Source organism: Pseudorca crassidens, chromosome 3 (genome assembly GCF_039906515.1).
Source record: "Pseudorca crassidens isolate mPseCra1 chromosome 3, mPseCra1.hap1, whole genome shotgun sequence".
Classification (NCBI taxonomy): Eukaryota; Metazoa; Chordata; class Mammalia; order Artiodactyla; family Delphinidae; genus Pseudorca; species Pseudorca crassidens.
The window spans coordinates 160,084,805-160,112,095 of record NC_090298.1 but is presented as its reverse complement, the minus strand read 5'-3'; the positions used below and the strand labels follow the sequence as shown (position 1 = coordinate 160,112,095).

The 27,291-nt window shown below is 55.1% G+C and overlaps 3 protein-coding genes across 8 annotated transcripts; 1 reads left to right on the top strand and 2 right to left on the bottom strand.

Moving 5' to 3' along the window:
• Positions 1–1,943: 1,943 nt before the first annotated feature.
• On the bottom strand, positions 1,944–6,747 carry ANKLE1 (ankyrin repeat and LEM domain containing 1). The gene is made up of 9 exons (XM_067733149.1): positions 5,594–6,747; positions 5,364–5,516; positions 4,814–4,919; positions 4,540–4,684; positions 3,553–4,290; positions 3,244–3,421; positions 2,797–2,956; positions 2,559–2,688; positions 1,944–2,295 (listed from the first exon to the last, which is right to left on the bottom strand). The coding sequence occupies exons 1-9, from the start codon at positions 5,815–5,817 to the stop codon at positions 2,123–2,125; spliced, it is 2,007 nt and encodes a 668-aa protein (XP_067589250.1). The 5' UTR covers positions 5,818–6,747; the 3' UTR covers positions 1,944–2,122.
• Positions 6,748–6,875: 128 nt separating this feature from the next.
• Positions 6,876–15,025, bottom strand: BABAM1 (BRISC and BRCA1 A complex member 1). Of its 3 annotated transcripts, none has more exons than XM_067733152.1 (10): positions 14,896–14,993; positions 14,497–14,585; positions 13,656–13,994; positions 12,353–12,411; positions 11,638–11,758; positions 11,478–11,556; positions 10,712–10,736; positions 8,618–8,747; positions 8,336–8,422; positions 6,876–7,361 (listed from the first exon to the last, which is right to left on the bottom strand). In XM_067733152.1, exons 3-10 carry the CDS (start codon positions 13,941–13,943, stop codon positions 7,158–7,160), a joined length of 993 nt encoding a protein of 330 aa, XP_067589253.1. In that variant the 5' UTR covers positions 13,944–13,994; positions 14,497–14,585; positions 14,896–14,993; the 3' UTR covers positions 6,876–7,157. The 3 variants fall into 3 exon arrangements, with proteins under 3 accessions (XP_067589253.1, XP_067589254.1, XP_067589252.1); XM_067733153.1 differs by having other exon boundaries at positions 14,497–14,625; positions 14,896–14,977; XM_067733151.1 differs by lacking the exon at positions 14,497–14,585 and having other exon boundaries at positions 14,896–15,025.
• A 2,644-nt stretch (positions 15,026–17,669) lies between these two features.
• Positions 17,670–25,773, top strand: USHBP1 (USH1 protein network component harmonin binding protein 1). Of its 4 annotated transcripts, none has more exons than XM_067733146.1 (12): positions 17,672–18,184; positions 18,279–18,427; positions 18,658–19,096; positions 21,288–21,413; positions 21,589–21,725; positions 21,897–22,037; positions 22,316–22,489; positions 23,107–23,200; positions 23,907–24,128; positions 24,813–24,919; positions 25,132–25,254; positions 25,509–25,773. In XM_067733146.1, the coding sequence occupies exons 1-12, from the start codon at positions 18,128–18,130 to the stop codon at positions 25,696–25,698; spliced, it is 1,959 nt and encodes a 652-aa protein (XP_067589247.1). In that variant the 5' UTR covers positions 17,672–18,127; the 3' UTR covers positions 25,699–25,773. The 4 variants fall into 4 exon arrangements, with proteins under 4 accessions (XP_067589248.1, XP_067589246.1, XP_067589247.1 ...); XM_067733144.1 differs by having other exon boundaries at positions 23,107–23,356; XM_067733147.1 differs by lacking the exon at positions 24,813–24,919 and having other exon boundaries at positions 17,670–18,184; positions 23,107–23,356; positions 25,509–25,646.
• The last annotated feature ends 1,518 nt before the right edge of the window (positions 25,774–27,291 follow it).

Genomic DNA, 27,291 nt, shown 5'->3' with positions numbered 1-27,291 from the left:
GTGTGTCCAGTGGGAGATTTGTCCCCTCAGTTGCTGCACCTTTGGTCCTTTCCCCACTGGTTTGTGAACCCACCTTTAATTTAAAGGGGTTCTTACAGGGGCACTGCTGTTGGTTGACAAATTCTGTAGATACGTTTGATTGTCACAACTGGAGGGGGAGGTGCACCTGGAATCTTGTGGGTGGAGTACAGGAATGCTGCCCGACACCCTACAGTACACAGGACGGCCCCCGGCCCCCACTGCAAGGAGTAACTTGGTCTCAAAAGTCAGTAGGGCTAAGGTTGGGATACCCTGTGTTTTAGACAAATCCCACCTCTTCTGGGCCTCTTTTTTTGGCGGGGGGAGGGATGTCTCTGGATTCTTTCTGTTTGTGTATTCTTGGGAGATGGCATGCTGTTTGGTTTTTTTTTTTTAAATAAATTTATTTATTTATTTTTGGCTGCATTGGGTCTTCGTTGCTGCACACGAGCTTTATCTAGTTGCGGCAAGCGGGGGCTGCTCTTCGTTGCGGTGTGAAGGTTCCTCATTGCGGTGGCTTCTTTTGTTGTGGAGCACGGGCTCTTAGGCATGCGGGCTTCAGTAGCTGTGGCTCACGGACTCTAGAGCGCAGGCTCAGTAGTTGTGGCTCGCGGGCTCTAGAGCGCAGGCTCAGTAGCTGTGGCGAACGGGCTTAGTTGCTCTGCGGCGTGTGGGATCTTCCCATCCCGGGCCAGGGCTTGACCCCGTGGCCCCTGCATTGGCAGGCGGATTCTTAACCACCGCGCCACCAGGGAAGTCCCAGCATGCTGTTTTAATTGCTACCACTTTATCAAGCACCTATTTGGTGTCTGGGAGAATTACTTGTCTTACACATGAGGAAAGGGAAGCTCGGAGTGAGGTTTCTTCAGCTCAGTTAAAATGGTAGAGCCCAGGCCCACTCCAGAGGCAGGAACCCTAATTACCATAGCAGCCAGAGTAGCCAGGGGCTCAGTAGTGGAGGCCAGGAGGCAGGTGGAACCTTAGCCCGCCCCCTGCAGGACCTGGTTCTCTGAGCCACGATGACAGGCAGGTGACGAACCCAATGAGGCAGCGGATCTCACCAAGCCCCTAAACCCACTGGACTGCTTTGAAGAAGCAAGTTCTGGAAAATTTAAGTGATCCTGCCACCACCTCACCAGGATAGTGGCTTGGCACTTACTGAAGCTTTTTGCATAAAGAGCAAAGAGGTTAGTGATGGGGTTAGTGATCCCATTTTATAGTGGAAGAAACAGGTTCAGAGAAGCAACACCAGGAGGCTCCAGTCACACAGTGATGCCAAGGAGAGCTGGTGTCTCACACCCACACCGCGATGACCTCCCCAGCTCTGCCCACCCCTCAATACACAAGTCGGTACCTCGAGAACATCCCCGGTACCTCGAGAACATCCCGACACCCGCCGCCTTCCCCCAGAGAATTTCCGCCTGCAGGGCTGCCTCTGGCTCAGTAGGGCTCTGAGCCGAACACTTTACCCCATGACGGTTTAATCTGATTTCCTCAGTGACCCCCTGAGGTAGAACCTCGCACTTTCCCCATTGTGTACAACTGAGGACAGTGAGGCTCAGACAGAGAACTTGCTGGTCCAAGGTCCCACAGCTGGGAAGCAGCGAAACCTAACTCTTGAGCTGGGCAGATTCCCTTCATGTGGCTGAGGAAGCCCCCAGCCCAGCCTACATTGTGGGTCCCCTGTGTCAGGGAGATAAAAATGGACTCTGTTTGCCCAAACAGGACCAAACTGCCAAAGCACTGGCATATTTCAAAGCACCAGAGTGTTCCAAAGAACCTTCTGGTCTACTTTTTCTCCTCCCACATCCCCTTATTCAGATGGAGCTCACTACCTATCCACTACCTATCCAGCAGTACTATCCAGCAGTTCCATCTGCTCACTACCTATCCAGCAGTACTATCCAGCAGTTCCATCTGCTCACTACCTATCCAGCAGTTCCATCTGTAATAAAATCCTCCCTCAGCCCGAGGGAGAGATTGTCCTGCTGCTCCCCCACCAGCCTTCTGGAGCTGGAGATGGGGGGCTGCTCTCAGCGCGGGGCAGCTGGAACATTCAAACACCCTGATCTCGACCTAGGCTGGATGGCCAATTCCCCAGTGCTCAGCCACGGGCCTGGATGTCCTGGGGCCATAGCTCTCGCTCACCCTCAGCCAGGAAGACAAGGAGGGCACGGTGCAGCAGATGCACCCCCAAGCGGCGGCGCCGGGTGGGTGGCCAGCTGGCCACCACTCCATAGCAGTGTCCTTCCTTCTGGTTGGTCAGCGTCTGGATCCCTGGGGAGATTAGGAGTAAGGTCACAAAAGCAGCCTCCAGGAACCCCAGGCAGAAGTACGTGCCAGTAAACCCACTGGGTATTGCCCTCGAGCAGGGATAAACCAATGGAGCAAAATCTGTGCATGTGCAGGTACATCATTGGTGCTCAATAATTGCTCATTGAATGAATGAACAGCCCTGAGGGGCAAGGGGTGAGGGAATCGGTAGATCAAGTGCCCTTCATGTGACCACCCCCCCCCGACCCCACAAGCCAGGCACCTACCTAGAGCATCCACAAGACATGCTTCTCGAGTGTAAGCCTCCACAGCAACCACATGCTGGAAGCAATGCAGGGAGACAACACCGCGACCACTGGCCCAGATGTCTAAGATCTGGTGCACCTTGGGGCAGGCCTGTGGGGAGCCAGGGCAGGGTCAGAGGTCTGCCCCCCAACTCCCTCCTTCCTCTACCTGCCCGCAACTGTGCCACCCCTGCCATGAACCTGGTCCTTATCCTCACACCTGTTTTCCTGGCCACCCTCGGTGGCTAAGGGCCTTCCAGAGGTGGACATTCGGCCGGGTCCGTGTTCCCTTGCCCACGTAGAAGATGGCATGGACAAAAATCCGAAGGCATTCAGCCAGGGTCAGTGAGAAGGCTCGGGCTGGAAGGTTCTGAGTCTTCCTAGATGAAGTAGGTGGCTCAGAGAAGGAAAAGTGACGAGAGTCGCCCCAGAGGCAGTCTTTAAAGACAGAGCAACCCACGCCCAGTGACCCCTATTTTATAAAAGGCAGGGTGGGTGGCTGTTCGCCAAGGACACTCAGCAGCTTGAATTGGATCCAACTGCCTTTTATAGATAAAGAAGCTGATGACCAGAGAGGGCCAGTTTCCTTCCTAAGGACACACAGCAGATAAGAACCAATCTCAGAATTTTCCAGTTCCCACTTCTGGGTCATTCCTGTTCCAGGTACCTGGGGTCCAGCAGCAGATATGTGAAGCTGGACTTCATGACCCCCTCCCGCCACCGTCTGGTGGGTTCTGGCCGCTCAAACTGCTTGGCAAGTGCATCCTCATCTGCCTGGGCATCTGGGATACGGCCGGTCCGCAGGGCTTTGGCCAGCTCTGGGCTGTGCCCTGAGAATTCTAGGCCTGGGAGGGGAAACTGAGTCAAGAGAGACAAAGGAAAGGATGGTTCCCAGAGATGAAGGGAGAGGTAGGTTGCACTGAGAGCCACGGGTCTCCGAGGACTCCTGGAGGCTCCTTGGACTCTGGATACTAACCACGAGCAGCCTGGGCTTCTTCTAGTGGTTGGAGGTAGTATGGCCGGGTGAAGGACGTGATGGAACCGCGGCTCTTGCCAAGTGCCCGGAGCCCTTGCAGCAGCTCCAGGTCAGACGTGGTGGGGTCCGGTGGGCACTGGCAAGAGGTGATGGGGTCCCTGCCACCTGTGGCGCTCGCCTCATCCTCTGTCAGCCAGAGGGCAGCCACATCACTGTCGAGGGACAACTGGTCATCTTTTGGGATGTGGAAGTCAGAGGGTCCAGGCAGTGGTTCCCAAGGGGCACTATGGGCTGGGCTCCTCTCTGGGAAGAACTTGGGGGAGGGGGAGGCATCTGGCAAGGTCAGAGTCAGGGCCTGCAGACGGGCATTTAGTTCTGCCTCCCTGTCCTCCACGAGGGCTCGATGTTCCTGCTGTGGGGTACCCGAAGATCTTGGCACCCTCTGGGACGGTCGGACACCAGCCCAGGGGGACATGTGGGCAGTTGGGTCCTCAGCTCCAGAGGCCTCAACTGCGGTGACAAAGGAGGCAACTGAGCTGCAGTCCCAGCATCCTAGGGGGGACTCCAAGCTGCCATCTGTGCCAGCAATCTCAGGGTGGGCAAGGAGGCTGGGGGGTCCAGGGCCAGCCTCCAGGCTCATGTCCTTGTCATCACCTCTGCCCAGTGTTGTGGAGTCCAGTGTCACACTGGGAGGTCCAGAGGGGCTGATATTCAGCCCCTTTCCCCAAGGGCCTGGGCCTGGAGCAGGGGATAAGAGTGGGAGTCAGAGAGGAGGGGAGGAGGAAGTGAGAGACAAAGATGGAAGTCAGATCAGACAGAAAGAGGCGGCTGCAATCGCAAAGAGGAAGGACAGAGTCGGAGGCAGAGAGACGGACCAGAGACCTTAGTCGTGAAACAGAAACAGTGGGAGAGCGTGGATGTCACACACAGAGACCCGCAAAGCTAGATCAGAGGCTAAGCACCCCCAGCCGCACAGGCACCACTCACTGTCAGGCTTGGGCTCGGGCTCTGGCTCCTGGGGGTCTGCCCGGGTCCGTGTTGGGGTCCTGGTCCGAGCCTCCAGCTCCCGAAGGACACGCACACAGTTCTGGTGCCCCTGCTGCTCGGCCAGGTCCACAGGCCGGAGTCCGTCCTACATGGGCGCGGTCAGCAGGAGGCGCCCTCTTCCCTCCCTCTCTTCCTCCCTTCCTTCCTCTTTCCCTTCCTTCCTCTTTCCCTCCCTCCGGGTTTGCCCTGCTACAAACAGCGCTGGGACCCCCACCTGGTCGCGCAGCGCGGGGTCCGCTCCCTGGCTCAGCAGCAGCTCCAGGCCGCGGCGACAGCCCCAGGCAGCGGCCACGTGCAGCGGCGTCAGCGCCTCGGCCGATCTGGGGCAGGAGAGGAGGAGGGGTCAGTGGAGGAGGGAACTCGATCTCCGCCCCCATCCTCCCACCCCCTGCCCGGTGCCTTGGCTCTCAGCACCCCCATTTCCGCCCTTCAGCCTGAGACACCACACTTGGAACCTAGATCCTGCCCCCGCGGGCCAGGACCCAAACCTCTGCTCTCTGACTCTAGAGCGCCTACCACCAGATCCGAACCTTTGATCCCCATTTGGCCTCAGCGCAACCTCATACCCCACCCTCGGTCTGGTACCCTGCCTCTGCCCTTGGACCCTCAAGATCCTTCCCCAGATTCCCCAAGCTCCGCCCCCGGGCATTGAGTCCGCATCCTTGAACCGTGGGACGCCCTCTCCAGGACTCCCAGGTCTTTCCCTCGGACTCGGGAGACCCCTCTCCGCGGAAAAGCTGCCCGGAGCCCAGACCCTGCCTCACCGAGTGTTGGGGTCCCCGCCTCGGCGCAGCAGGGCCTCGAGGCAACACAGACTCCGCGGGCGCTGGGCTCTGGCCGCCAGGTGCATGGCCGCCGCGCCATCCTCAAGCACCAGGTTGGGGTCAGCACCACGGCGCAGCAGCTCCTCCACTGCCCTAAGGACAGAGGGTCAGAGTGGACGGCGACACTCGTCCCCTACCCCTGGCCCACCCAACCCGTGCCCTGCCCTCACCGCAACTCCTCCTTCCGCAGCGCCGCCTGCAGCCGCCGCGCCAGGACTGTCGCCGAGCCCATGCCCCGGCGGTCCCCCAGACCAGCTGCCCGACCTGCCGATTTCCAACTTCCCGCGGCGCCCTTGTGCGCACGCGCCGCTCCGCCCCTCGGCCAGGGTCCCCGCCCCTCGGCGCAGCGCAGGGTCCCCAGCCAGGCTGACCCGCGACGCATTGTCGTCCACATCTAGGTTCAGGAGCTCTAATGCTGGCCCGAGCCTGCGACACCAAGTAGTGCCCAGGCAGGGCTAGGGGCAGCCGATAAGGTCCCGGTAGGGTGGAGGTCGTCGTGTGTGCCGTTATCTCTCAAAACCGCGTAAACACTAACAGCCTGCTGGAGTGGGTGGAGCTACGCTCCCGGGACCCGATGGTGCCAAGGCATTAGGTCTTACGGAACCATCTGCTGAGGCGGCCTCCATTAGCGCACGCAGCCCTGATAGTATGTTAGGCTTCAATTAATATCTCCCTCCTGCAGTGGCTCTGTGTTGCCCATTTTCAGTTCTGCGGAGTCGGGAGTCCATTACTTTGGAGCCCTGGGCCTCTTAGGGCTCTAGTTTCCCCACATGCAAAATGGGAGAATAATCCTTTCCAGGCTGGTGTGAAGTTGAACGAGGGGCCTGGCACACAGGTGCCTAATAAATCCTCATGGGAAGGAAAAGCTGTTTCTCGATAAAGCTATTTTTGTTTGATAAGGAACTGAGAAAACCTAGCTGGTAAGCTTTTTTTTCCCCACAATTGCTCATCATCCAGTAAGATAGTTGAGTGATGCACCTGTTCTATCTGTCTCCCTTCCTCTGGGGAGCACCCACACTATTACCTGATGGAGCTATAAAGCTTCCTTCCCAGAGAAGCTTGATGGAGTCCTGGCCAATCAGAGTGTACCACAGCTCTGGCCCATGACTGGCCCAATGCAAGGTTACATGACCTAGGCAAGGCCAGTCATAAGGAGTGCTGGGAGAGCCCTCACTTCACCTGGGTTGGGATTTGGGGAGCAGTCACAGCCATCTCACCCCTTTCCACGGGTTGGGAGGAAAGCAGGGCACACTGAACACCAACCATGCAGGGTATTTCAGCCCTCCCCAATGGCAATGTCAGAGCACCTGGATACAGCAAAGCCTGAAGCTACACCATGGCTTCTTATCCACAAGAACCAAGCCATTCTCCTTTCTGCTCAGTGGGTGGGTTTTCTGTCACTTGCAACGAAAAAGATTCCAATTAACACAAGTTGATCGTTGTGGACCTGGGTTAGGGATTCTCAGATTTTTATTTTGATGACAAAAATCACACAGGGCACAACAAGAATCACAACTGAAAAACTGGGAGTGGGATATGGGCTGGGAAACATAGGGAATGGGTGTCCAGAGTCCCTGGGATGCTTCCTGGAATCCTAGGTTTCCTTCAGGGCTCCCCACGTGCCTTGGATACCTCCTAGACCTCCCTCTGGGGGTCCCACAGAGCCCAGTGTGAGAACCAGCATTCTCGGCCAAATGTTTCCTCGTATTAGAAGGTTGGATGTACGGGGATGGTTCAGACAGTGGCCTCAACCTCGGCGGCTTCATCGTCCTCCTCCAGCAGGCTGTAGGAGGCATGGCTTTGGCAGGGCCGCTGCAGTGGGTGAGCCAGAAGCTTGGCCATACAGTTGTGCAGCTCAAGGGCTGGCCCAGCCAGCGCCACCTCGTACTTATAGCTGGTACCCTTGGTATCCAGGCTTCCCATGAAGGCAAACATGTCCTATGGGGCCAAGGAAGGGCTCTTCAGGCAGAGGTTCCCCTGACAGGCCCTCCCTGTCCTGGAGGGCCTCCCAGGAGGGGGCCTCAGGAATGGGTTCCGAAGGGTAAAGAGGAGTTTTCGAGAAAACATTCCCACATTCAGCAAACATTTCCTGCCACCCACTCAGTGCTAGGGACCCCAAGAGGTCTCAGTGCTGGAGCCCCTAGTCTGGAGAGGCACAGTCGGATACAATGACCTCAGCCCCCATGCTGATCTACCTTGAGGAGCAGGGAAGTTTTCTCCAAGTAGGGACTTCCCATTTGGGTACTGAAGTATAAGTAGAAGCTGGGCTCAACCCCCTCTGCTCACAGTTGGGTAAAGTGAGGCTCAGAGAGATAAGTGGCCGACTCGAGATGCCACAACTAGTTCAGGGCTGGGATGTAAAGGACCAGCAGAGCCTGGCAAGGCAGGGAGGGAAGCGTGCTCCAGGCAGAGGACACAGAGAAAGCGAAGGCAGGAAGAGAGAGAAGCAGGGAATGCTGGGGATGAAGTGGACAGGACCCTACATACTCATGGGCCACTGTCCCAACAGCCCCATTAGTTCACTGAAGACATGTGGGAAATGGAAGTTGAATGACCATGATCCAGCAGGACCAGGAACGCTAAAGAGAAGACTAATGGCAGAGCCGTGCGTGGGTGGGCAAGGATGGGTGACTTCCCTCCTGCTGATGCCAGGAGAGCACAGGTGCCTCTGATCCTGTTGCCAGGTGCCACTCTGTCAGAGACACACTGTGTGACCCTGGCCTAGTTGCTGGCCCTCTCTGAGCCTGTTTTCCCTCAGCACAGCTCATGAACTAGGGGGCTGGCATTAGATGCCCTGAAGTCCCTTAGTGATTCAAAGCCCCCCTTTCCCTCAAGGCCGGGGCAGGTGGGTTCGGAGCCATCCCATCTGCACCTACATCCGCCTGCCACCCACACCCACAGCAGCCTCTCACCTTCCAACTCATCTCCTCCTCCTTCTCGTCGGCGCCGTTGTGGATGTAAACAACATCAAAGAAGAAATACGGGCACTGGAACATTTTCTGCAGGGGAAGAAAGCCAGCCTTTGGGACTTCGGTCACCCCATGCCCCCATGATCACAATTTCCCAGCTACTGCCCAAGACTCTGGGAACCTGACTCTACGCACCCCAGCTCCTGTGGTCAGGAAGTCCCTCCTAGTGTCTAACCACCATCCTGCTGGCTGTAGGCATCCCTCCCTCTCCCAGGCCTCCCTCACCTTCATGGGCTCCGTCAGGGAGAACTGGGGCTGGCAGGGTGGACGACTATAGACCAGGATGGTTCGGACGACGTACGGCGGTGGAATCGTCTGCACATTCTCTGTGACTGGCAGCTCGGTCTTCTGTTGGCTGCGCCGCAGGGATGGGGGACAGGTCAGAGCACACCCTGGTAGCACACCCCTATTGTCACCCTCAGAGAGCCCAGCTCCTCACCGTGTATGTGAGGCCCCACCTGACCCCTCCCAAGTTCACTGTTGCCTCTGAGCCTTCCCACATGCTGTTCCCTCTGCCCCAGCACCTCCCCAGCTTCGCCTTTCTGCCTGACCTCTCCTGCTCCATCAGAGGTTTTGCTGACCCCAAAGCTAGGGCCTGCTCAGGCCACCCTCAGCATCCTGAGCGTCCCCCATCACTGTGTTGAGCTGGACCTGCCCTACCAGGCCAGGAGACTCTGAAGCAGGGACCAGATCTTATACGCAAAGTCACTGCCCAGTTCCCCACTCAGCCACAGATGGTTCTCACACTGAGTACAGGGCACTAGGCAGGTAGAGGGCTAATGTCCTTAATATGTAAAAAACAAATCTGATCACCAACAAGAAAAAAGCCGACATCCCCCTAGAAAAACAGGTAAAGGGAACCAATAGACAAATTCACTGAAAGAATACTGAATGGCTTAAAAATGAATGAAAAGAAAAGCACAGCAAAATAAGATGTGGCCTCTTCCCACCTATCAGATGGGCAGGACTTTCAGGCGTGTGAGCAACCCCGGTGCTGGGGGAGGTAAACAGGGTTAATTTCCTGGGAAAGTGCTTTGGCAAAGTCTAGCAAAATTAAAAACACACACCACCTTGTTCCAGCCTGTTCTCCATTAGGAATTTACCCCATAGATTCACTTCCAAAATCTGCTGAGATGGGCAAAACAACCTCCTTGGCTACCATCAAGGGGCTGGCAAAAACAGGGCTTAGAATACTTGGGCCCACAAGCTAAGAACCTTTTTCATTTTTAAACCGTTGGGAAGAAAGAAAACCAAAAGGAGAATATTTTGTGACAATCAGAAATGTGAAATTCAAATCTGTGCCTGCAAATAAAGTTTTATTGGCACACGGCCACGCCCACTTGCGTACCTATGGTCTGTGGCTGCTTTCTAATTAAAATGGGCAGAGTCTGGTCGCCAAGACAGAAACGATGTGGCCAACAAAGTCAAAAATATTTACTATCTGGTCCTTTAAAGAAAAAGTTGGCTGCCTCCAGGTTAAAAGAAAGTAGTGGGTCTTCCCTGGTCGCGCGGTGGTTGGGAGTCCGCCTGCTGATGCGGGGGACGCGGGTTCGTGCCCCGGTCCGGGAGGATCCCACGTGCCACGGAGCGGCTGCGCCCATGAGCCATGGCCGCTGAGCTTGCGCGTCTGGAGCCTGTGCTCCACAGCGTGAGAGGCCATGGGGGTGAGAGGCCCGCGTACCGCAAAAAAAAAAAAAAAAAGTAGTGGAGGGACTTCCCTGGTGGTCCCGTGGTTAAGAATCCGCCTACCAATGCAGGGGACACAGGTTTGATCCCTGGTCTGGGAAGATCCCACATGCCGCGGAGCAACTAAGCCCGTGCACCACAACTACTGAGCCTGCGCACTACAACTACTGAGCCCATGCATTGCAACTACTGAAGCCCATGTGCTCTAGGGCCCGCATGCTGCAACTACTGAAGCCCATGCACCTACAGCTCATGCTCCGCAGCAAGAGAGGCCACCGCAATGAGAAGCCTGTGCACTGCAACAAAGAGTAGCCCCCGCTCGCCGCAACTAGAGAAAGCCTGCGCGCAGCTACAAAGACCCAGCGCAGCAGTCAATCAATCAATCAATCAATAAGAAAGTAGTGGAGAACCACTGGGCTGTCAGAGAATAACACAGAGGGCGAGATTTGAGAAGGAACCTCTTTTGCAAAAATGCTTCCGGACAGGTAAGTGAGCAATTGTTCCAGTGAGAAAGGGTGAGAACGGAAGGCTTTAGGCCTCCCTAAAGGACTATTTCTGGGCTGTCTGGAGCTTTTACCCAGAAGGGGTTCTTCTCTTCAAAGGTGAACAATAATTTCCCCATGGGGGACTTACATGAGGCTGAAGAGACCTTCCAAATCTGGTGGGAATGCTAAGGAGAGCAGAGCAGCGCATGGGTGGGCAGGGGTGGGTGGCTTCCCTCCTGATGCCGGGAGAGCGCAGGTGCCTCTAAGCCGGTTGCCAGGACACACGCTGTGTGACCCTGTCCCAGTCGCTTGCCCTCTCTGAGCCTGCTTTCCCTCAGCACAGATCATAAACTAGGGGGCTGGCATCAGATGCCCTGAAGGCCCTTAGTGATTCAAAGCCCCCTTTCCCTCAGGGCTAGGGCCATTCTCCTCATGGAGAGAGCCATGGGTGTCCCTGTCCCCCTCCCCTCATTACTGTTTTCTTTGTAACTCACAGGGATCATATCATATTTAAGTTCTGGGCTGCAGTGAGCCTTTAATGTTCAAGTTAATATAAAATGTGCTATGCCCAGGTTGGAGGGGCTGTAGCAATGATTGTGACTTTTCAGTCACATACGGACACTTGCTGAGCACCGACTGTGTACTTAGCCCTTCATGAAGTGTTCCCCAGGTGGATGCATTTTTGACATCCAGAGTCCAAATCAGCTGTTTTTGCTTCTGTATTCTGACTTTATCTTCACAGCGACCCTGTGGGGCAGGAGGTTTTGTGGCTCTCATTTTACAGATGAAGAAACTGAGGCTCAGAGATGTGGCTGGCCCAAGCCTGATGTGGCAGAGCTGGGATCTAGACCTGAGCCAGGCCGAGCCAGGCCGAGCCAGGCCGCTCCCCGGGGCTCCCTGTGTGGAAAGGATACTGAAGGTGGAGCAGGAGGCCGTCTCCAGGTCGTAGAGGCAGCTGCAGAGTTCTCGGGGATCAGAGGTCAGGCCGGACAGCTGCAGGGAAGCATGGGACTCAGCGAGGTGCTCCCTCAGCCCCAGGGGACCCCAGGGCACCCAGCCCTGCCCCAGCCTCACCCAGGCAGTGTCATCGTTCACCACCACCAGCGCGAACTCGTGGCTCTTGTCAATCTTGTGTTTTGTCCGCACGAACATCTCGATCATTTTCTGGGAGACGTTGAGGGCATTGGTTTTGGAGCTGGGGAGGGCCAGAGGGTGACCGGGTAGTCAAGGCCCAGGTCATGCGGCAGTGGGGGCAGCAGAGCCCAGCCGCGAACCCAGCCTAGCTGACCCCCCCTCCAACTCTTGCCCTCTCCGATGGGTCCCTCTGGCCAGCCTGGGTCTCACATCTGATCTGTGGGAGGCACCCCACCTCTGCTCAGCCGCGGGTCATCACGAGTGCCAGGGAGGGCAAGGCGGGCTCGTCCTCAGGCCCCATCCAGGCCCTGCTGCCTGACCCCAATGAGACTTAGCTGCTCAGGGGCAAGGGTTTTGGAGTCCGCCAGGCCTTGGTCTGAATCTGGCTCTGCCCATTTGCTGGGAGGCCTCGGGCAAGTCATTTTGCTTCTTGGAGTTTCCGAGTCATGGCTGTGACCTGGGTGGCGTGCGATCACTCTCAAGTGCTTAGAACACAGCCCCGGTGGGCCGCAGCTGTATCATTACCAGTTATCACTGCTACTCTCCAATACCGCCAGGCCCGGGGGGTGAGTCTGAGAGAGACAGCCCTGCGTTTTTTGGGCTGGGCCCTTCCTAGCCATAGCTGCAAGCTCAAGCCCCCGAATATTCCTCTCACCTATTTAATGACTCTAGCTTTGGCAGCGACATTTCCTCTGACAGGTCCAGGCAGATGATCTGCAATGAAGTTGAAGGGTGGTGAGAGCTGTGACTAGCAGCACCGGGCGACTGAACATTAATGCAGGCCCCCACGCCACTCTGCTGGCCCTCTTCAAGCAGCCCCATTGGAAAAGGCCATATGATGACTCCCAATTCCCAGCTAAGCCATCCACTTTAGAAGGAGGCAGCTGAGGGAAAAGAGCACTGGACTAGGAGTCCAGGTTGATGAGTGAATAAACAAACCAGAGAACATTCAACACAGAAACAAGAAAACAAGGGAATAGTGGGATGAATTGTGGCTCTCTAAAAGATAGATCCACCTGGGACTTCCCTGGTGGCGCGGTGGTTTAGGAATCCACCTGCTAATGCAGGGGACACGGGTTCGAGCCCTGGTCCGGGAGGATCCCACATGCCGTGGAGCAACTAAGCCCGTGCGCCACAACTACTGAGCCTGCATGCCACAACTACTGAAGCCCGCACGCCTAGAGCCTGTGCTCCAGAACAAGAGAAGCCTCCGCAATGAGGAGTCTGCGCGCCGCGACGAAGAGAAGCCCCCGCTCGCCGCAACTAGAGAAAGTTCGCACGCAGCAACAGACCCAATGCAGCCAAAGATAAATAAATAGATTTAAAAGATATATCCACCTGGAACCTCAGAAAGTGAAATTATTTGGAATTAGGGTCTTTGCTGATGCAATTAAGGTAAAGATCTTGAGATAAGATCATTCTGATCTAAGAACAAGTGTCCTTATAAAAGAAAAGACTGGGGACTTCCCTGGCAGTCCAGTGGTTAAGACTCTGCGCTTCCACTGCAGGGGGCACGGGTTTGATCCCTGGTCAGGGAACTAAGATCCCGCATGCCGCTCGGCCAAAAAAAAAACAAACAAAAAAAAGAAAGAAAAAAAAGAAAAGAGAAGACTAGGAGACACAAAGGGGAAGGCTATGTGAAGACGGAGACAGAGATTGCAGTGATGCAGCCACAAGCCAAGGAACGACTGGAGCCACCAGAGGCTGGAAGAGTCAAGGAAGCCTCCTCCCCTAGAGCCTGCAGAGGGAACGTGACATGTTCATTTCAGACTTCTGGCATCTGGAACTGTGAGAAAATGAATTTCTGTTGTTTTAAGCCACCGAGTTTGTGGTAACCTGTTGTGGCAGCCCTAGGAGACTAGAACAAAGGGATTGTTTTCCAGAGTGGATCCTAAAAGATGATGTGTAACCCAAGGTTCCCTAACACCTCGAAGCCACTGGTCAAGCCCCCCACTTACCACTTTCTCTGGACAGTTGACCCTTGGCGTCCGCACCTGGACCTCTGGGGCTGGTGGAGGCACCTGCCACGGCTTGGGACCGGCTCCGGGAGGGTTGGCGGTCCCGTCGTCAGCACTGGCCGCCTCACCCTCGCCCTCGCTGCGGCTGCCCACACTGGCCTGGGCCCCCAGTGCCCGGTCCTCCGCCCCCTCAGGGTTGGAGCGAGTGCGGGGTCTGGGCTCAGCTGACTGCTCCTCTTCCTCCTCCTCCTCCTCTTCAGCGGGACTACTGGGCTCTGCCACCTCCATGGCTCCTGAGTGGCTGGATGGAGCAGGTATGGGGGAAGCCAGGATCCTTCCCTTAGGGTTTTTAAAAGCATTTGGTTATTGGGCAGGAGAACAGGGCATGAGTCGCTTACTAAAAGTAACTCCTCTCAGGGCCTCAGTTTCCTCATCTGTAGGATGGGTGCCTTTAACACTTATCAGCCCAGCATCCACGCTGACTCGAGATAACAGTCTCCCATTTTTTTTCTGTAGGGCTAACCCCTTCCCTCCCCCTTTTGGCTAGTGAGCCACTGGGAACGGCTCAGAGGTAGGGACAGAACCCAACACACGCCAGTGAGGGGCAGCTCTGAGGCTTCCAATAGTGCTGTTAGAGAAAAGGAACTCGTCAGAGTTGCAAAGCTGGGAAGTTACAAGTCGAGAGCTGCTAGGAGCCTCTTTTGCCTCCAAGAAGGAAAACAGAGCTTGCCTGTAATGATGCTCACCCAAAAAACGACAGATACACTTCTGAGCACCTGAATCCAGCTATGCCTAAATTCCCTTTCTTGCTTAAACCAGATTGAGTTGGGTTTTTTGTTACCTGAAACTGAAGAGGTCTTGGTGAATAAAAGAATAATAACTTCTAGGGTTCCCTCCTCCGCAGCGGAGCGCTGGCTGCCTAGGGGGTGTCTGCACACGGAAGGGGAGCAGATCTGGTATTACAATTCCTCTGAGGAAAAACAGGACGCTAGTGGAACAGTTTGCCCATCTGGGCAATGGGTGCGGGCTGCCGGGGATGGTCTCTGAGCCTTGCAGTCCCCACAACCTCTAAGGAAAACACAGCTTAGCTGCAGCAAGAGGGATGGAGGCTAGACTACAGGAGAAACCAGAGCTGAAGGCGGAAACCTCAGGGCAAGTGAGGGGCTGAATTTGTGGGGCTAGGGAAGTGGGGCCTCTAGGGACGGATCCCGCACGCTTTCACCACCCAACTCCTGCTCACCGTAGCGTGAGCCTGCCTCCGACTCAGCAGCAACTCGCTAGGAAACCGCCATCTTTACCAGCCGGAAATGGTACGGCGCGGCCGCCTCCTGGGAAATGTAGTTCAGCAGGCAGCAGGCCTAGAGGAGAGATGTATGGGACGAGGCTGGAGAGCCTTGGAAGCTGATAGGCTGATACTGTTCTAGGAGGTGGGGTTTGGATTGTGATAGACTGGAGAGGAGCTGAGGGGGGCGGGATCTGGAATGTGATTGGCTAAAGTCAGATAAGGCGGAGCTTTTATGTTTCTGGCATATTCGGACTGTGCGGGTCAGCGTTTCTACCATAACAAGGCAGAGTGGAGTTGGGCTTTCAATGGGATAGTCTCAGAAAGATGCAGAAGTCCTAGTTTGCAGTGTGATTAAATGTAGCGGGACTGAGTTGGGTGGGATTTAGAAGAGGTGGGGCTGATTGGTGATTAATAGAGTTGACTGAACCTCAGTGAGGGGTTTTTGCGGCAGAGGTGGGCGAGGTCCAGAGCCCAAGGGCCCTCCCAATTATTTAATTCTGCTCCTTATTTCACAGATATTTGCAAAAAATAAAAAATGCCAAGCCAGAACTATTTCAAACCACCCTTCCTTCTTCATGCACAGTTCTCCCTTCAGCTCCATAACCATTTAAAAACTGAGCCTCAGTTTCTTTATTTGTTAAAGTCTGCTAAGCCTGTCCACATCAGCCAGGCTCTGGTTCAGTGACAACCCAGAGGGGCTGTGGAAAATGAGCCTTGAAGGATGGAGAATTTGCTAGAAAAACAAGAGAAGGAAGGTCATTCCACGCAGAAGAAACCACCTGGGCAAAAGTCTGGAGGCTTTGAAGAGCCTTGGAGTGGTGGAACCTTTCACAGGTTAATATGGCCAGAGCAGAAGCTAAGAGTGAGAATTTCAATGCCGCGGGTACCCCCAAGTCAGAGAATTGCAACTTCTCTCGCTACTACCTTTGGGGACACAGAAACAGGAAGATTCAGCCTCATAGCTTCTGTCAGTGGGAGCAGGAAGATTCAGGCTATCCCAGGCTCTGCACAGTTTACACAGAAGTGCAGAAGCAAGGAAGGTGTGTTTCAGGCAGAGGTTAAGGCATGGCCAAAGGCACCAGGGTGTGAGAGAACTGAGAAACTTCAGCTGTTCACAGAGGAGGTTATAGCGGCTAGAGTGTGGAGTACACATTGGTGCCAGCCTCAGGCATAATTTTTTTAAAGACCTTGAATGCCAGGCTGAAGAGCTTGAAATGTTTCCCAAGGGCAATGGGGAGCTATGGAGGGTGTATGAGCCAGGTAGGTGAACAGTGAGATCTCTGCGGCCTTGGTGGGGAAGGGAGTGGAGGGATGGCTGGGGAGCCCAGGGAGGGAGCTGGGCTGGTATCCAGGTTGGGGAGGAGAGGCTTGGGCTGTGACTGTGGATGGAGATGAGGAGGAGGCCCTTTAGAGGTGGATGCAGGAAAAATGAGCAGGATGTAGGGACCATCTGGGCTCTGAGGAATCCAGCATTTATGGAGAAGAAACAGTAGCTGGCAGAGGAAGCAGAGATGGGATGGTCAGAGGTAGTAGGGAACAAGGAGGGTGCCTTATGATTCAGTTCCCGATGGTGCCTGGCCATGTGCAAATAGCTTGTTAAAATTTCTATAACACTGGAATATATGTACACACACACACACACACACACAATATGTAATATTACTGAGCCATAAAAAAGAATGAAATAATGCCATTTGCAGCAACATAGATGGACCTAGAGATTATCATACTAAGTGAAGTGAGTAGACAAAGACAAATACCATATGATATCACCTATATGTAGAATCTAAAAAAAATGATACAAATGAACTTATTTACAAAATAGAAATAGACTCACAGACATAAAAATCAAAATTATGGTTACTGGGAATTCCCTGGCGGTCCAGTGGTTAGGGCTCTGCATCCTCACCGCCAAAGGCCCAGGTGAGGGCCTGGGTTCAATCCCTGGTCGGGGAACTAAGATCCCACAAGCTGTGTGGCACGGCCAAAAAACAAAGGAGGGGGGACAAAAAAAGAAAAGAAAAAAACTTATGGTTACCAAAGGGGAAGGGAGGAGGGAGGGATAAATTAGGAGTTTGGGATTAATAGGTACATACTACTATATATAAAATAGATTTAAAAAAAACAAGGACCTATGTATGGCACAGGGAACCATATTCAATATCCTGCAATAACCTATAATGGAAAGAACCTAAAAAAGAATAAAAAAGAATGAAAAGAATAAAATCACTTTGCTTTACACCTTAAACTAATACAACATTGCAAATCAACTATACTTCAATAAAAAGTTGTTTGTTTTAAAAAAAACAAACTCCCATGACACTGTAGGAAGATATAGAAATTGAGGCTCAGAGGGGATCATCACTTGCTCAGGGGTACCAATCCCAGGTCTGTCTGTGACTTGAAGTGGAATGAGAACTCTGACCCTGACACTGAAGATATAGGCAGAGGAAAGAAGTTCACAGGGGAGCCAGATGGAGAGCCTCAGCCCAGGGGAGCATTCTAGCTTCCGAGAAATAACATCCAAGGGTCAGAGATGGAGGAGCCATGGGCTTGGAAGCAGAGGCGAGGAGGGACTGACATAGTGGGAGCTGGACATATGTCCTCCTGCTGGGGCTGGAGGAAGCTGCTGTCCTTGAAGAGGAAACTGCACAATAACAAGTCACATGGCCGGGGAGTGGGCTTCCTGTTTCCTGGCTCCTCCCAGGCTGGCCTTGGCCAGGCCAAGCCTGAGTAGGCAGTGGCCAGAGTGACCCCAAGAGTGTCCAGGGACTTGGTTTTCTGACCAAGGTGCCCCCAGAAGAACAGGGAATTAGAGCGGGCTGAGGGGACCAACCCCCAGGATTGGAATCTCTGGTTCAGGGGAGCCCTGGGGAGGAGAGAGGACTGTTGAAGTCCTCATCCCAAGCCCATATAGGGGAGGGAGGGGAGCAAAGAGGTAGTGAAAAATAAAGGAGGCAGAAAAGAAAGAAGAGGTGAGGGCAAATTTGAGAGGTTGTGAGCTGACCGTCAAGGGAGGCATTCAAATCAACATTGATAACTCAAGATCCTTTCGGAGAAGTGAAATCAATGCCTATATCACAGAACAGGAAATTGAGGCTATCATTTGCTTTGAGCTGAGATCAGGTGGTGGTTTTAGGGGGTGAGGAAGGAGGAGGATTCAGGGGACCCTGATTTCTGGATAACAATGAGTGCCAGGGCCACACGGCCCCGAAGCCGGCGAGGGAGGCACGCCGCTCTGCCCGTAAGTGTCCCCCCTCCCTGCCACACCCAACTCTGCGAGACCCCAGGACCCAGACCTGCCTGGCTTAGAGCTCAGCTCTGGGGATCATTTGCAGGGTGAGCTGGACCCTGTGGCAGAGAGTTCAGAAGAGGCTGAGGCAGCCAGTGGGAGCTCCGAGCCGGGCCCTGTGCCATCTCAGGATAGCTGCAAGCCAGAGCCGCTGGGCCCTGAGGCGGAGGCCAAAGGGCAGGGCCTGGAGAGCAGGTAAGGCCCACTTGGTCTGTGTCCCCCACTGCAGGCCCGGCACATCTTTCCCACCCATAGATCTGTTTATGTCCCTCCCCTACTCACACACACGCCATGGCTCCCATTGCCCTCAGTCTGACTTTCAAGGCCCTGCATGATGCAGTCCCAGCCTTGTTACAAAGCCTCTTTGTGTTAGCTACCCCAGATGACCCCATTTCCAGATCTTTCCATCTCTCACCTCTTCATAGGACTGACAAAGAAGTTGATGGGGACTCTAGCAGGGGACCTGCTCCAGCCCCCGAGGGGCCCTATGAGCCTGCCCAGGAAGCCCACCAGGCCCCAGAGGCAGCCCCATGGGACAGGGAGAATGTCCCCTCTGGACCCAGAGCCCCTGACGTGTTTCAGACTCTCCAGCAAGCTCTGAGCTCTCTGGAAGCGGCTGTTGCTGCCTGGCGCCACCAGCCCCCAAGATGTCCTGGGCCGTTGGAGGCAAAGGACAGAAGCGAGGGGGGACCAAAGCCCTGCTTGGAGCAAGAGCAGGCTGGGAGCTGCCAGCGGGATGCAGCCCGATTGACTGAAAGGAATGCCTGGTTGCGTTTGGCCCTGAGCAGCCGTGAGGACGAGCTGATCCGCACACAGAACTCCCTGAAGGCCTTCCAGGCTGAGAAGGAGATGCTGCAGAGAGAGGTGAGTGGGGCAGGCCTGCCTCCCAGGGCTCCCTGGTGGGAGGGAGGCAGCAGGCCTGTTGTAGGACACATTCAATCATTTGTTCATTTGTAAAGCTTTTGTGGAGGCTTGGCTGCTGAACCCCAAAGAGACAAAGGTCCCTTGCAACCTTAGTTAAGGTGATCAGAGAGGCCCAGTGAGGAGGCGGCGACACTTGAATGAAGACCACAGGGGGGCAAGGGAGGAACCATGCAAGGAGCTGGGGAAGAGCATTCTAGGCAAAGGGAACAGCATATGCAAAGGCCCTGAGGTTGGAGTGTGATTACTGTGTTCAACGAACAGTGAGGAGGCCAGTGTGGGGCTGAGCAGGAGGAGACAAGGGTACGGAGGTGGTGGGAGCAGATCCCGGAGTGCCTTGCGGGCTGCAGGGAGGATTTGAGCTTTTGCTCTGAGTGAGGTGGGAGCCACAGAGGGTTCCGAGCAAGCAAGGGTGGAGACCAGATGCAGGCATTCACAGGCGCCTTCTCACCACCGTGGGAGGAACAGCTAGTGGAGGGAGAGGCTGGAATCTTGGAGATCCAGGAGGAGGCACTGGTCCAGACATGTAAGGGATGGAAGCTGTGGAGGTGGTGAGAAGTGGACAGATTCTGGGTGATGCTGAAAGTGGAGCTGGCAGGTGGGGTGTGAAAACTGGAGAGGGGTTGAGGACGAGCCCTGGGTTGGGAGCCTAGGAGACTGGAAGTGAGCCATAGGGAGCCTGCGGGAGGGGCAGGTTTGGTGGGAGGGAGACCAGGGCTGTTTGGGCCTTGATCAGCTCAAAATGCCATGAGCCACCCACACGGGGCATTAAAGGGACAGTTCTGTGTCCAATTCCAGAGCCCAGGGGATGTCAGGGTAGGAGGGACACAGGAGGTGAGACTTGGGGCTGCGGGAGCCCAGCATGAGGAGTGGGGCTCATTTCCCTACAGAGTGGAGCACATTTACCAGCTGGGAAAGAGGAGTCTTTTTAAAAAAAATTTACCCACTCTTTTTTTTTTTTGCGGTACGCGGGCCTCTCACTGTTGTGGCCTCTCCCGTCGCGGAGCACAGGCTCCGGACGCGCAGGCTCAGTGGCCATGGCTCACGGGCCCAGCCGCTCCGCGGCATGCGGGATCTTCCCGGACTGGTGCACAAACCCGTGTCCCCTGCATCGGGGCAGGCGGACTCTTAACCACTGCGCCACCAGGGAAGCCCTTTACCCGCTCTTTAACCCCCGCTCTGGCAACCACCAACCTGTTCTCTGTATCTGTGAGTTCAATTTTTAAAAGTTTTGATTGATGGATGGATCAATTGATGGATTGATGCCGGGCCGCACGTCTTGCGGGATCTCAGTTCCCCGATCAGAGATTGAACCCCGGGTGGAGTCCTAACCCCTGGACTGCCAGGGAATTCCCTTGTTTTACTTTAGACTCCACATATAAGTGAGGTCATACAGTATTTGTCTTTATCTGGCTGATTTATTTCACTTAGCATAGTGCCTTCAAGGTCCTTCTATGTTGTCACACATGGCAAGGTTTCTTTTTTTACGGATGAATAATGTTTCATTGTATAAATGTATATACCACATCTTCTTATCCATCTCAACCATCAGCGGACACTTAGGTTGCTTCCATGTCTTGGCTCTTGAAAATAATGCTGCAATGAACATGAGGGTACAGATGTCTTTTCGAGTTAGTGTTTTGGTTTCTTTTGGATAAATACCCAGAAGTGGAATTGCTGGATCATGTGGTCCTTCTATTTTTACTCTTTTGAGGAAATGCCATGCTTTTTTTCCATAGCGGCTGCACCTATTTACATTCTCACCGATGGTGCATGAGGGTTCCCTTTTCTCCACATCCTCGCCAGCACTTGTTATCTCTTGTCTTTTTGACGCTTGCCATTCTAACTGATGTAAGGTGGTATCTCATGGTGGTTTTGATTTGCATTTCCCCAAGGATCAGTGATGTTGAGCGTCTTTTCATGTACCTGTCGGCCATCTGTATGTCTAAGGAAAGAGAAGTCTTGAGTGGCTGAGTGACTTGTGCAAGGTTATACAGGGAGGGGTTTGGCAGGATGAGTGTCTGGGGGTCCTACCTTCCACCTGGGGCTCTTGCCACTGCTCCAGGAACAGGTCTTAGGGAAGGATGGTGGGTGGTTTGAGCACCCAGGCCTGACATCCCCCATTCCCCCACAGGTCCAGGAGCTGCAGGATTCCCTGCTGAGGCTGAGGCCCTTCCCACCTCCCTCCTGTGACCAAGCAGGCGGCTCGGGTAGTGGTTCCAGCAGCTCTGGGGTTGATGGGGAGACCTGGGGCACTCAGGTGAGTGTGGGAAGCTGAAAATCATGCATGATCTTAAGATCCTTAGGATTCAGGGCCATGAGACCCAAATCCTGGTCATGTGATCCAATAACTTCTGGGGTTGGAAAAGACCTAAACCCGTGATGCTGGGCTCTCAGTGACAATCTGGGTGAATCAAGTCACCTCCTTCTGGCAGGATCCCTTCTCCCTGGCTCACCCCCTGCTCCGGCGCCTCCAGAGTGATTCCAGCACCCAGATGCTTGGGTCTCTCCCCACCCAGCTCCTTGCCCCCGAGATGCACATCATGGAAGCCCAGATGGAGCATCTCCAGGGGTAAGAGCCACAAATGCTGAGCTCATAAGGGCACTGGTGCCTCCCAGCTGGGTTATAAAGCCAGGAGTCTGGAGCTGGATTTGGGGTGGGGTGGGGAAAGGTGGAAATCAACTGGGTTCTAACTGCCCTTCAAGGCCTCTCACTTTGCCTCTTCCCCACCTCTGGAGGCAGGAACATTGAAAAGCTCAAATGCTTCAACCGTCTGCTGTCAGCTGTGCTCCAGGAGTACAAGGGCCGGTGTGAGGGCCTCAGCATGCGGCTGGGCCAGCGGGAGGCTGAGGCCACTGCATTGCGTCTAGCCTTGCAGTATAGGTCAGTGCACCCTGCCCATGATATCACTGACTGGGAGGGAAATGGGTGTCCTCAGAGGATAGCCCCAATCCCCAGAGAGAGACAGAGTCCTCGCAGGAAAGTACTTTCCCTCACCACGGAAGTTAACTTAAGGCAGTTTTAGTCCAAGAGTGCTGAAGGAGTTTACAAACTCCCAGGGGTGGGGGTGGGAGGAGTAGTGAGGGGTCCAAGAGCAAGTGAGGATGTCACCTACACAGCAAGATGGGTGTCCTGGAGCGCTCAGAACTGGTGTCCCACAGTGAACACTGTGAGGAGGCATATGGGGCCTTGCTCACTCTTCGGAAGGCAGACTCAGGAGCAGGAGAAGAAGCCTTCATGGATGACTTGGAGGCGGCTGAGAAGGAAGCTCAGAGGCTTCTGGTGCAAGAGGAGGCTGCCATGGATGGAGGGATACTGCAGGATCCACGTCCAAGGTACCCCTGGGAACCCTGGGGACTGGGTGGGCCAATGAGTGGGGCTCTGATCGGAGAAAACTGGCCAGAACTGGCCACATGTTGGGGATTGGTATGGCTCCTATGGTTGGCATGAGGTCTGCTGGAGTTGGCTGGTTGCTACACAACAACGTTGGCACAGTGATGACAGCCATTGGGGTTGGTATGGGACCCACCAGAGTTGGCATGAAGATGGATGATGGTGCCCACTGATTAGAAAGGGCATGATGGAGCTTAATGGGGTTGGCTTGATGTTGGTACCCACTGGTGTTGGCATGATGCTGCCTGACAGGGTTGGCAAGTTGAGTGATGGTCCCCATTGGGTTGGTGTGATGGCATCCACCATGATAACGTGAGTGACTGTGCCCATCGGCATGATGGTGTTCATCCATCATTCATCACTGATGGCTGATGTTGCCCATTGGGGTTTACATTATGGTACCCACCATGTTGGTTTGACCATGCCCAGCATAGATGGCATAGGAAGGACCCATGATGGTCAGTAAGATGGAAGCTGATGAAGCCCACCAGGGTTGGCACGAAGTTAGCACAACCATGTCCAGCAGTGTTGACATAGGCCCTTCTTCTGTTTCCTGTAGCCCCGAGGGCAGCAGTGTGGATAGGCCCACACCACAGGAGGTGGCTATACAGCTCCAGGGCTACGTCCAGCGTCTTCAGGAACGCCGTGCTCTGGTGAAGATTCCCCCAGAGCCTGGTCCCACCTTGGCACCCATGTCCGCTGTGCCCCGTGCAGAAGCCATGGTGCAGGCCATTCTGGGGACACAGCCTGGCCCAGCCCTGCCCCGGCTGGAGAAGATGCAGATCCAGGAGGACCTGGTGGCCACACGGGTACACATGGGCTGTGGCCACTGTGTCAGTCTTTCCTGGTGGGACCAAACCCTTTGCTGAGTCTGAGAGAGATGTGATTCAGGCACCAAGTAGCAAGGGAGAGTTTTGCTGGGCTGGGGACAAGCTTCCTGGAGGGAGGAGAGTTGGAGCTGGGGTTTTGAGGGATGATTAGGAATTCGTCCTCTGGAATTCAGTTTCTCACAAGACTTCCAGTCTGGCTTTCCAAAATGCCCCTCCTATGGAAAAGAGATAGGGGCAGGGGACATAACCTGGGGGTTATAACCTGGCATGAAAGCTGAGGTTTTGAATTTGGAGAGACTCAGACACTTCCACTGAACTGCTACTTGACCTTGTCTAATCTACTTGCTCTCTCTGAACTGCCATTTCTACAGCTGTAGTTTTCATGGATGATATTTCCCATCTTGCAAGATCATGGCGAGTGTTGGGGTTCTTGCCTGACCTGCTCTCAGTGGGCGCCTCCTAGAGCCTCATTTTCCCCAACAATTGACCCTAGAGGTGCAAACCCTCTACCCTCTCCTTGGTCTCTTAGGAGACCCTAGCAGACCTGATGCTTCGGCTACAGCTGGTGCGGCGGGAGAAGCGGGCTCTGGAGCTGCGGGAGGCTGCCCTCCGAGCCCAGGGCCCAGCCCACGTGCTCCTGCTGGAGCAGCTGCGCTGGGAGCGCGCAAAGCTCTGGACTGGTGGGGCCAACAGCAGTGGTGGAGACAGCAGTGGAGGAGGGAGCAGTGGAGATGAAGAGGAGTGGTCCCAGGTGAGTGGCCCTGCCTGGACCTGATAGGGATAGCAATATATTACTGGCTACGTGGTCCTGGTTAATCATAGCCCGCTTTGAGCCTGTTTCCATTTCTACACACAAAAAAAGGAGTTGAATGTTTAAGCTGCATGTTTCTTTCTTTGACGGTATTTAGCCCAATAAGCCCCAAGGGATTTAGTGTCTTCCAGTCACACCTGTGCCTCCTCCTTCCCACCCCCAGGCTGATTCATTTTCCCCCTCCAGCTTCCTTCCTGAGGCTTTCCTTTTTGCCCCTTACTGTCTAATCATGTCTGTCCTCTGCTTAAAGCCTTAGCAGCTTCTGGAACCCTCCTTTGAATCATCTCTCCTACCTCCAAGGCTTTGTAAGTGCTGTGCCCCTGCCAGGAACACCAGTCACTTTCTAATTAAGTCCTCAACCTCCTACAGGTCTGAGCTCAAACATCACCTCCTCCAGGAAGTCCTCGTGGACTGCCTGTAAATGAGATATTATTTATTCCCCTGTACCTTATTGGGGTACCGTTATTGGGTATTGTACCCTTATTGGGGTATCTCACCAGAGTGGGGGCTCTGTGAGAGCAGGGGCTGTAGCCACCACAATCTGGGCAACTTCGATGTCCAACTTGGGCTGAGCACACACTCAGCCTAGGCCTGTGTCACTACCCTCCCTGCTGCGTCCCACAGGGCCCTCCGGCTGTCCCTGGTGGCAGCAGGGCTGTTGATGGAGGCCAAGTGAGCAAAGTGCAGAACCCAGAAGAGCTAGCCCAGGAACTGTCAGCATCACTCACCCGGTGTGTGCCTGGGTCCTGTGCTGGGGGATATGTGGCCTGGGTAGGGGAAATATGTGAGAGCCCGTGGGGGTGTTGCATACCGTGCAGGGCTGGGTATACACCTGCATACAGTTGTGTTCACATGGAAACATCTTGGGCAGGTGGGTGGGAGGAGGGAAGGAAGACAAGATTGGCTATGGCTGTGAGCCCCTCTCTCTCCACCCCTGTACCAGGGCTCTGGGCCTGCGGGAGCAGCTGCAGTCCTTGCGGGAAGAGCTGGAAGAGGTGGCTCAGAAGGGGCGAGCCAGACGTGCTCAGAGTACTGAGCTGAACAGTGATTTATGCAAAGCTCACAGGTAGGTCCCCCTATTTGACCTCAGAAGCATCCCTGGCTCTCCCTGGGCCTCAGCTTCCCCCCTGTAAGGTGGGTGGCAGCTTCAATCCATTCCACACCTCCTCTGGTGCCTGATGTGTGTCAGCCCCTGCTGAGTGATTCTGGGACCCCAGGAAGACCCAATCTCAAAGAGCTCCCGTCTGGGGCTGGGAGTACATAGCCCGTCTTGGGTGGAATGGGGGGCTGTTTCCTGGCTCATCCTCCTACTCCCTCCAGTGCCCTGGTCATGGCCTTCCGTGGTGCCCACCGGAAGCAGGAAGAGCAACGGCGGAAGCTGGAGCAGCAGTTGGCACTAATGGAAGCCCGACAGGCAGAGGAGCTGGCAGTGCTGGAAGCCACCGCAAGGGCCCTGGGGAGGCCCAGACCTCCCTGCCTGCCTCCCCGGTCAGGAGGGACCTTTCTATAAGCCCTGCTCTGGTTGTGTCTGGACGTGCCAGATAGTTATGGCAGGTCATGTCATAAACTGTTCTAGGTGATGTTATGTCATGTGGCATGACTTTGCATGTTGAGGCGTGTTTGGTGTGATGGGGGCTGATACCTGGGTGTCTGGGGCTTGATAGTGGCCAGGCATTTGAGATAAACTTGGTATCTTTGGCCTGACACCATGTGGCATGTGAAGAGACATGTCAGCAGGGTCATGCCAGAAGCAGCTTGGGCTGTGGGGACAGGATCCCCAGGGCTGGCTGGGGGGATTCAGGGTTCAGTGAGGTTACATAGCCAGAGCTGAAATTCCAACCCTTATCTGTCTCCAGAAGCCCAGGGAGGAGTCCACTGGGGCAGGGCACACCTTCCCCTGCGCACCTCCTTCCCAGGGAAATGCTGGGTTTGGCCTGGCAGATGTTCCCAAGAGGAAGATACCCATATCCCAGAAGGAAGACTGAAGCCTGAACAGTTCAGGGTGTGGAACATTAGCTGGAAGAGCATTGCTCCCTGAGTGAAAGTAGAGGGAGGAGGAATCAGAGGTGGCTTTGGAATTTGCATTCAAAGAATGTGGAGCTAAGGTAAAGGGCCTCTGGGTGGTGAGCAAAGCAAAGGGAAGAAAAGCTGCAAGCAGTCATTCAGGGGGTTTGTACAGCTGTTGATGAGGAACTCAGAGAGGTGCTAATGGTGGGCAAAGAGGCACACTGCCCTCCAGGGCCTGGATGGCCCTTGGCCAGGCTGAGAAGTTGAGTCTTTCACCTGCCAGAGATGTGAGCTGTGGGAGGTGTTAGCGTCAGATTAATAGCAGGCAACTGATTAGCATGTTATTTGCGTAGGCCACACCCCTTGCCCTTCCACCCGGGTCTGGCAGGGTTGGGAAAGGGGGGCTGGGCTCGACCCTGCCGCTCCGGATTAGTGGCCATCTGTCCCGTCTTGGGCGGTAGCTGAAACTCAAGACGGGGATTAGAAAGATTTTCATTCTCAGCCCGGTGGTGGTGGGGGGGGCGGGGCGCGGGGTTCCAGGCAGCACCTGTGCAGGTGTGTGCGCGGCGTTACCGGCTCTCCCTGGGAGGGCAAGGCTGGCCTGAGGTCGGCGCTAGTAAGCCGCCAGGACTCAACCTGGTCCTCCGGATCCACAGACTCCTCGGGCAAGCGCTGGGGCTGGTGACCTTCGAACCCCTCGTACTCTCTCTGGACCGAGGCGGGCTTTGCAGAAAGCAGGCAAACTCAGGCAGGCAAGGTCGCCAGTGGCCGAACAGAGGAGCCGACTTTACCCCCCTCTTGTCCGTCTCCCTCCCTAAGAGTCTAAGTGATCTTAGCCCCGAGTCCCACCAGGTTGCCCGTGGAGGGGGGGCCCGAGAGGAGACAAGGTCACCTGTAGGAGGGTGGGGAAGGAGTTCGCGCTGGAGGTGGAGGCAGGAGCTGAGGTCGCCATTGGGGGGCGGGGGCAGGTTCCCAGGCCGCCCGGAGCTGGGTCTTGCGGTTCCCACGGGTGCCCCCGCGGCAGATGGGCCCAGGCCTCTTTGTCCCCGGTCCGCGGCCGCTGCAAGGTCAAATGTCACCGCGGGGCCGCGGGCAG